This window comes from Amphibalanus amphitrite, unplaced genomic scaffold (assembly GCF_019059575.1).
Source record: "Amphibalanus amphitrite isolate SeventyFive unplaced genomic scaffold, NRLGWU_Aamphi_draft 000120F_arrow, whole genome shotgun sequence".
Classification (NCBI taxonomy): domain Eukaryota; kingdom Metazoa; phylum Arthropoda; class Thecostraca; order Balanomorpha; family Balanidae; genus Amphibalanus; species Amphibalanus amphitrite.
In genome coordinates, this window is record NW_024881615.1 from 502,126 (window position 1) to 511,079 (window position 8,954).

General features: G+C 53.0%; 2 protein-coding genes across 5 annotated transcripts; one reads left to right on the forward strand and one right to left on the reverse strand.

Moving 5' to 3' along the window:
- Positions 1-90: 90 nt before the first annotated feature.
- Positions 91-2,348, forward strand: LOC122381435 (uncharacterized PE-PGRS family protein PE_PGRS54-like). Its single transcript, XM_043365584.1, has 2 exons — positions 91-178; positions 559-2,348. Exons 1-2 carry the CDS (start codon positions 133-135, stop codon positions 2,235-2,237), a joined length of 1,725 nt encoding a protein of 574 aa, XP_043221519.1. The 5' UTR covers positions 91-132; the 3' UTR covers positions 2,238-2,348.
- On the reverse strand, positions 2,320-8,951 carry LOC122381437 (zinc finger protein 765-like). 4 transcript variants are annotated; one of them, XM_043365585.1, is made up of 3 exons: positions 8,401-8,672; positions 7,088-7,115; positions 2,320-4,533 (listed from the first exon to the last, which is right to left on the reverse strand). In XM_043365585.1, exon 3 carries the CDS (start codon positions 4,391-4,393, stop codon positions 2,732-2,734), a length of 1,662 nt encoding a protein of 553 aa, XP_043221520.1. In that variant the 5' UTR covers positions 4,394-4,533; positions 7,088-7,115; positions 8,401-8,672; the 3' UTR covers positions 2,320-2,731. The 4 variants fall into 4 exon arrangements, with proteins under 4 accessions (XP_043221520.1, XP_043221523.1, XP_043221522.1 ...); XM_043365588.1 differs by having other exon boundaries at positions 7,088-7,128; positions 8,446-8,472; XM_043365587.1 differs by lacking the exons at positions 7,088-7,115; positions 8,401-8,672 and adding an exon at positions 8,872-8,951.
- Between the last annotated feature and the right edge of the window lie 3 nt (positions 8,952-8,954).

Consider the following 8,954-nt stretch of genomic DNA (forward strand, 5'->3'; position numbering starts at 1 on the left):
GGGTGACCTTCCTGTCCCTGGCACGGACGAGTTGACAGCCGCCGCCCACACACCGTCCCACAGTAAATAAAAGAGGCTCGGAGGGGGTCGCGTGCCGCCAGTGCCCCCGGCCGTCGTCACCGAACGTCCGCCATGCACTGCTGGATCTTGGCAGTCGCCTGCCTCGGCGCCGCCGCAGGTAAATAGGCTGCTAGCTCCTCCAGACATCTTCCCCGCTGATGGTTGCAGAAGTCGAGTGAAAAATAAAAAGATATTTCATAAAAACAATGATAAGCTTCTAAACTCCGGTATCTGAAAACGAGATCCATTTAGGAGATACACTAGAGTGAGGAGTCAGAGAATACCACCTACCTAATTTACGGAATGTCTTGAGCTGGACAGCGTAACCATCATAGAGACCAGATCAAAGGAAACTAGACTAATTGCCCCAGTATTGCTACACTTCTAGCATATTTCACAGAGATATAATACGAATAGTACCGAGGGCGAAAACCATGTTTCCAGAATCCCGTATGTGTGTGGAGAATGCGGTACAATAAACGCGATGCCTCCTTACAGCGGCGCCGTGTATCAACTGCGGGGTGCGCGGAGTGGGCCCGCCTGCCGGCGCTGTGGTGGTTGGTCCGCCGCCGCCCGAACCCGTCTTAGTTGAGAAGCACAGCCTCGGCACGCGCACCAAGGCAGACGTCTCCGGCACCATCATCAGCACCGGCAACGCCAAGGCGGTGGTGTCCGGCGGCTCGCGCGCCACCCAGCTGCTGCCCGACCAGCGGGGCGGCGCCGCCGCGCGCGTCAAACTCTACACGCAGCGCAACGGGCTCGGCTCGGGCAGCGCCGCCTCGGTCGGCCGCTCAGACGTGGACGCCGGCCTCAACGCGTCCAGCAGCCAGGGCGACGCCATCACCGAGACACGCAGCACCGGCGAGGCCACCACCGAAGCCGACGCCACGGGCAAGGGCGAGACGCTCGGCGAGGGCTCGCGCACGGACGCCAGCGGCGGCTCCAGCTCCGCCACCATCAGCGACGGCTCGTCGGCCGGCGCGGCGCAGACGGTCGGCACCGCCGGACAGGCGCCGGGCATCGGCACCGACGCCGGCTCCGGCGCCGCCTCCCACGTCGAGTCGAGCGGCTCGGGCGGCTCGCGAGCGGCGGGTCGCGGCCGCGGCGCCGCCTTCGGCAGCGACACCACCTCGCTGTCCGGCAGCCAGACCCGGTCCGACGTCATCGGCGACGGCCAGGCGCGCTCCGTGGAGACGGGCGGCGCCGCCGGACAGAAGGGCGACGGCATCAGCCAAACCCAGGCCACCTCCAAGGGCACGGTGCACACACTCGGCAACGGCGCCAGCGGTGACGGCGAGACGTCGGCCAAGGGCACGGCCGGCACCAACAGCACCACCTCCTCGGACTCCACCGCCAGCAACCGACTCAAGGCCACCCGCGGCGGCGTCGCCGAGTCGGACGTCTTCACCACGGGCCTGTCCGAGCTCGGCATGGACTCCTTCACCAAGGGCCTGGCGGTGAAGACCAAGTCGGTGACGTCGGGCGAACAGACCACCGCCGGCAGCGCCAGGGCCAAGAGTAACGGCGCCAGCGCGGTGGGCAGCACACTGCTGGGCGCCGGCGCCGCCATCACCGACACCACCTTCCGCGGCGAGAGCGTCACCGCCGGCAGCATCAAGGGCGCGCTGCAGTCGTCCGGCGTGGCAGGCGTGGCCGACGGCCAGCCGGTGGTACAGGCCGCAGAGCCGGCCGCCGACGCCGGCAACACGGTGGTCGTGGTGGATAAGCCGGCGACGTCCGAGACGCCCGTCGTGGTCGCGCAGCCCGCCCCGGCCCCGGAACCCTATGTGCCCCCCGTCCCCGCTCCGGAGCCATATGTGCCTCGGCCCAGACCTGAGCCATACACACCTCCCTACAGCCACAAGCAGAGTACTGGGCCATACATACCACCCTACGCCCACAAGCAGAGTCCTGAACCCTATACACAACCCTATGTGCCTAAGCAGAGTCCTGAGCCATACGTGCCACCCTATGTGCCTAAGCAGAGTCCTGAGCCCTACACACCACCTTATGTGCCTAAGCAGAGTCCTGAGCCCTACATACCACCCTATGTGCCTAAGCACGATCCTGAGTCATACACACCACCCTATCCGCCTCGGCGACGCACCTACAGAAATGAGTCCTACAAGCACCACAAGCGGACCGAATACGCAGCGACGGACCCGAACGGATTTTAGTCTTTCATCCTTCACCTGACAGCATTGCATTTGCATCGAAGACACTGGCACGACACGTGTGCCTTGCTATCATGTAACCAAGTTTGCAAATAAATAGTTGTATTGTCAGTTGACGGCACGGATGTCCTCCTGTCCCCAGTCAGCGGCTAGTGGTGACGCGAGGCGGGTCGGAGTGGTCAGATCAGGTATTTGGCCCCAGACGGAGGTATTTGACCGAGTTAAACCTTGGTAAAACAGGCATGTCATCATTATCAACTGAGATCGTAGATTTCTGGTCATTAAGCTTTCAGAAGGCGATGGGTAAGCGCAACAGAGGGCTCAAGAGGACGTCACATGTGTGGGCACGTTGGCAGTTTTCATGAACAACACAATCAGCCCGTATTGACACCACAGTTACATATATTAAATGAAACACTGATCAGGTACAAATTGAGTTCCAGTAAGGGTACGTTTGTTTAATGTTAACTCTGCTCGAATTCGACTCGCGATCGAACTCAGGCTGGATCGTCGACGTCCGCCTCCGTCTCTGCCGTCGTGCCGGCGACTGCGGGCGCACGGCGCGGCGCCTTCTTCGGCGCGCCTCGGGCGTGGCTCTTCATGTGCTTGTTGAACGCCGACCGATCGGCGTAGTTTTTGGAGCAGCTCTGGCACTGGTAGGGCCGCGTGCCGAAGTGCCGGTTCAGGTGCTCGGTCAGCGCCTGCTGTCGCGGGAATGACTTATCGCACTCGGTGCACTTGTGTGGCTTCTCCTTCATGTGGCTGCGCTTGTGACGGCGCAGGTCGCTGAGCACGTCGAACGCTGCAAAGCATATTTCACAGGGGAAGCGCTTTTTGCCCTCGTGCCGTCGCTTGTGGTCCTTCAGACCAGCCATCTGAACGAACGTTTTGCCGCAGAGATCGCAGAGGTAAGGCCGTTCGCCGCTGTGGTACTTCATGTGGGTGTTGAGGGCGCCCAGCTGGACGAACCGGGCCGAGCACACGGAGCACTGGTAGGGCCGCTCACCCGAGTGCAGCCGACTGTGTATCCGCAGGTCCTTGCGCTCGGCGAACCGCTTTCCGCAGTCGGGACACTCGTACGGCCGCTCGCCCGTGTGAGTCTTCATGTGGCGACTCAGGTTACAGAATCTCGTGAAAGTTCGCCCGCACTCGATACAATTGAGGCGTGTGTGAGCCACAATGTGCGACCGGTACAGAGACTTAAGATGAAAATCACTATTACACTTACAGCACAGGAATTGTTCACTATAAATAGCGAAATGAAATAGGAACGCATTGAAATTGGGATACAAGTGTTGACAAATGCTACAACGATACTCGTAGCCATCGCCCTGAGAGTTGGCGTCCAACGAAGAAGCTTTTTGTTTGGTGAAGAAGTGCACCACGGCGGTACCTCCTTTGTTCCTTGTGAACGAGAGGTAATTCTGGTAATCAAGTTCGTCAATTCTGCCAGCCTCAGCCAAGTTGATCCTTTGTATACCACCGGTGGCGGCAGCGGACGAATCCGCAGTCATTTCTTCATCACGATGTTCATCGGGACGACTAGCGCTTGGGTCCGGCAGAGGGTCCATGACCCCTGGATCGGGCTCACCGCTATCCAGCTCGAGAGCTCCTTCCGCTGCCAGGGGCTCGTCTGCCAAGCCGGTATCGGCTACCGGCTCTGGCACGGAATTGTCCAGCACCTGGCAAGTACCGAGGCCGGCATACTCGTCCATGACGGGCACGGCGAGCTGTTCGCCACAGTCGGACGACTGGCCGCCCAGGTAGCAGTCGATGATGTCGGGCCCGGCGCCGAGCACGGCCACGCGGCTCTGCTTGTGGGCGACCTCCAGTCCGGCGCCGTCCAGCTCCGTCCGCTGGATGATGAAGCCCCGCGGGGCCGGCGGCTGGTGGCCGGCCGGGGCCGCCGCGGCACCGCGGGAGCTCTGCAGCAGCATCCTGTTCTCCCGCTCGCACAGCTGCGACTGCAGCGCGGATATGTCGTCGGCAGAGCTGTTGACCACATCCTGCAGGTTCTCCGAGATGACGTTCCAGTACTGGACAGCCTTCAACTTGTCCTCAGTGGACATGGACCGAACAAGAGAGATGGCCTCCTTTATCTTCAGGTGGAAAGATGCCAATGCATTGGTGGCACACAGGTCACAGTTGGAGACATCCATTCTTAGAAGTTGTGTACTTTAGCAATTAACAGTGAATGGCAAATGGAGGCAATGCCCTTTCCCAGGTTTACTTACTGGAATATGTTGTTGAGCATTTCACATGTTCATTACTCCTGCATGTCTTCAATGCTTAACCTTCCCTAAAAAATACAAATGTTAAGTGTCAGATTCTGATTAAATGATTGATGACAAAATAGTGAAATGAAGTGCATTTTAACTAATTTCAGCAAATAATGAGCAGTTGCTATACTCTGTTCAGTTTCAAGTTTGCAGCCGAAGTGCCCTGCTGAAGGCAGTGCGTGATTTCTGTATATACAGCTCTAGCATTTTAAGACGCAAATTCGAGCGGAGGAGCGATCTGCCGAAGAAACTCCGACTGCAAGCTTGATACCTATGGAACAGACTATAGACATGAAAATGGATTTTTATTAGAAGATCCAGAAAGGTGACATTTGGTCTTGCAGAATGCAGAGGAGAGGGCATCATCACACATCACTTCACAAAAAGACTTTCCAATTTCCAAATCTCCCTTGATTTCTCTTTGACATATGTTGTTGAATATTTTAGTAGGTACCAGCTTCATTCAGAAAAAGCAGCTTAACCCTCGCCGGCCGAGGGGGGGGGGCGGGTGCCGCCCCCCCATAGGGTTTTTTCGCGATAGCTCCGAACACGCTGGCGATAGAGAGCTGAAACTTGGCATACCTGACCTTTGATCCAAGCCGCATCTTTTGACACCAACCGCATTTTTGGGTCAGGTCAGGTCACTGACCTATGACGTCATAAGTGAACCTCTGCACGGTCTTCAGATGTCGCAACTTCGCAACGCCCTCACTGCCAGAGGAGATGTCACAGGGAAATGAAACTTGCAGGATCTAGTATCCATTATGAGTCTCACAACTTGTATATCTCGGATTTTTCCTAAAGGTCATATGAGGTCAGGTCATTTTCGTGACCTCACCATTATAAGTCAATGGGGAAAAATTCAAACTGCTATTCTGGCGCCGGGAACGATCTCCAACTATCTCAAGCACACAGAATCGTGATTTGATGCACTCCTTGCAAGGTTAGATGCGTCACTTTTGCAATGTTGACCTTGCGTGACGTCATTTATGACGTCATCAAGGTCATATTAGTTTTTCGTCAATAACTCTTGATCAAATTGAGCTAGCGAGTCGGGAAAGCCACCAATGGACTCAGGAAGACCTGCCGAATCGAATGATATGCGACATGACCCCTTTCGACCAACTTCGTGACCTTAGGGTGCTGACCTGACCTTGACCTGAGGTCAACACACCAAGTTGACCTGACCCGAACAAAAAGTATATCATTCGACGCGCCTGAGCGAGGCGAACACGATGCTGCCAAAATCGCGGCTCTGCGGCCATTTTTTGCGAAGTTATTCACCAAAAACTGAACCGTACCTTGGGGCACTTGACCTGACCTCAGAGGTCACCGGTTGACCTAGGACCTTAAATTCGGGTACCAATCTCTGCGTCTCGTAACGGCGCACACGCTCGTTTTTTCCGCGACGCGCTAGCTCCACCAGGGGCGAAACGGCGAGGGGGGGGTCGTACCCGCCCCCCCCCCCCCTCGGCCGGCGCGTATGTAGAAAACCAATAGGTCCGGCGAGGGTTAAGAGATATTGGCAGTACTGGTCTGAAGCCTGAAGCTGAGCTCTACACAGTTTATTAAGGGTAAATTGTGTTCCTTTCCATGCTTTTCAATGTAATGAATCTAAAAATGATGCTCATTAGTCATTAGTCATAGTGTATCATATCATGCCAATCCAGTGAGGGAAGGTCACCTAGCCTAACCATATCTGACCCAATCCACTACCTATTCAGCCTGGACTTCTGCCAGAGGAGGTGTAGGGTTAGGTTAGGTTCAGTTAGGCTGGGCCATATATAGCCTTGGGCTGGGTTTATATAGCCTTGGGCTGGGCCAAGTTAGGTTGAGTACAGTTAGGTTGGGTTAGATTATGCTGAGTTAAGCAAGATTAGGTAGGTAAGGTCAGGTGACCTCACCTCAAATATATGATATGATATTTGCACTAATGAACATCATTTCTATGTTCAGGACATTGAAAAAATCTAAAGGAGCAAAATTTATCCTTGAAAAAGGTGGGCCTCACCTTCAGTTTTACCAAGGTACCTATTCTTTATGTGCATAGAAAACAAAGTTTTTGTGAATTCTCCAAGTCCCAAAACTGCTGAATGATAAGGAAAGCCTAAATGACCCCCCCCCCCCTAGATCCACCAGTGTTGGCTTAGCATTCTGATTCCATGATGATAGGTAGATGCGAGAGCTGAGATATGAAGTAGGTATGCATTTTGGAATTAGGCATTTCATTAAACATTTACATTTTTGATTGATGTTCCAACTGATGTCATGAAAAGTTATATTTTGTCTTACTGTTACAGTATACAGTCGGTCTTAAAACTTTAAAGTACCTACCGCACAATAGTGCAGGGGATCCATCAAGCCCAACAGTGAAAGGACTGCTAAAATTGAGTTACCAAAGCAATTGACATCTTCGTCCATTCCCCAAGCCAATTGGTTTAGCGACTTTTAAATTATATCAGGCCCTTCCTCTGTCAGGCTTGATGGATCCACCACACTGTTGCTTTGTACTTCCAGGACTGACTAGTGACTACAAACATTCACTACACCAAAACTTGCACTATTCATACCTACCTTTCCAAACTTGCTGTACGCTGATGTACCGGGTGTTGCAGCTAAATTGGGACAAAGTTCGTAACCTAATCACAATTTTGTTATTTGGAGGATATGGCTGAAAATTTGACATGATACTATTTCAACAATGCTCTTTCACGTGCTAATATTTTTGATGCACGAAAACCGATAACAGTCATGGAGGAACAGCGTAGATGTACAGTTGCTGAATTAGTTCGCGCTGGACAAAGCGCGAAAGAGATCGTTATCGCAACAGGATACCCGAAGTCTACGGTATATCGCACTGTCGCTACTATGGACGGTGGAGGAGATGTCAGTAGACGTCCCCATGCGCCGCGAAGTGACCGCAAACGGAATCCTCGGTTTCTCGCGGGCTTGAAAAGGTCTATTGAGGCCAAACCAGGTGTCTCAATGCGTAAGCTAGCGCGAGACCGAAGGGTGAGCAAAAGCACCATTAGCAGGGCTGTCAAGGAGAACCTCGGGATGAGGTCGTATAGTAGGAAACGGCAGAACCTTCTGACGGAGCGTCTAAAAGCGTTACGGAAGGAGAGGGTCCCGATGGTTCTGAACCAGCTCAAGAACCATGGAGGAGACGTGAGAGTCTTTGTGGACGAAAAGAAGTTTGTGGTAGACGAAGTTGCCAACCGCCGGAACTCAAGAGTCATCGCCTCGAACCCCGGTGATGTTCCACCAGTGATGATAAGCAAAAATCCAGCCTCTGTGATGGTGTTCGGAGCCGTCGCGAGCGACGGTCGCGTCATGCCCCCTCACTTCATACCTGCTGGAGAAAGAATCGGCGCAGAGGAGTATCTGGCCATCTTAGAAGAAGTGCTTTTGCCCTGGATGGCGAAGTACTACGACCTGAAGAAAGTCACACTTGTACAGGACTCGGCTCCAGCTCATGCTTCCCGGAGGGTGCAGGATTTCCTTAGTCGGAAGATCCCTCTGTATGTCCCAAAGGATACGTGGCCTCCAAACTCACCCGACCTAAATCCGTGCGACTTTTGGATGTGGAGCGCGATTGAGGAGAGGTCCAACGCACGTGCCCATGACAGCATCTCGAGCCTCAAGAAGTCCATCAAGAAGGCAGCCAGCAGCATCGATCCTATGGAGGCTCAGCGCGCGTGCGGCGCGTTCCGACGCCGCCTGGAGATGGTGAAGGAGGCTCATGGTGGCCACATTGAGTGAGAGGGTAGAGAACATGTGCGTCAATACACGTTCAAAGTTTGAAAGCTCTGTCTCTTCATTCTACTGAGTTATGCCACTTTAAGTGTAAGCGGGAAAAATTCCCAATTTAGCTGCAACACCCTGTATGATCCATATATTTATTTGAACATGCCATACAACATATAGCCAACCAATATAAACCGCAAAACTCAAGCCCTTGCTCAAGCCCCTATGGATCCCAAGTTGAAGTGGATCCATGGATCCAATAAACAAAAGTTCCCTTTTTATCAATAAAACTGTTCAAATATTTGCGGGTATCGGGCAGATGCAGGCTATTTTCCAATGGTTGTCCTAATAAAAGTTACATGAACAGTATTAGCAGAAACAAAACAATTTTGAACAGTTACTAAAAAAGACACTAATGGCTTGCGTGAGCCAGATCTTTCGTCAGTATTTTGATGCTAAAAAATGCAAAAAGAAAAATATTGAACAGTTGAAAAACGATTGAACAAAAAAGCAAATGAGCTAGTTTGAAGCTATATAGATCAGTTTTCTAATTGTTGCACAAGTTTCAATGAAAATAAAAGCTAATCGAGGAATGAATCAATGAAACTTACCCAATACGTTATTTCTGTCCTTTGACTTAAGTTGCAGTGTTTTAATGCGCGCTCCTCATCTTTGTCAGTTTGTGGATCGTGGA

Coding starts and splice junctions, on each gene's coding strand:
- LOC122381435 (XM_043365584.1), top strand. CDS start 133: ATGCACTGCTGGATCTTGGCAGTCGCCTGCCTCGGCGCCGCCGCAG. Junction 179..558: donor CTGCCTCGGCGCCGCCGCAG/GTAAATAGGCTG, acceptor GCCTCCTTACAG/CGGCGCCGTGTATCAACTGC.
- LOC122381437 (XM_043365587.1), bottom strand. CDS start 4,393: ATGGATGTCTCCAACTGTGACCTGTGTGCCACCAATGCATTGGCATCT.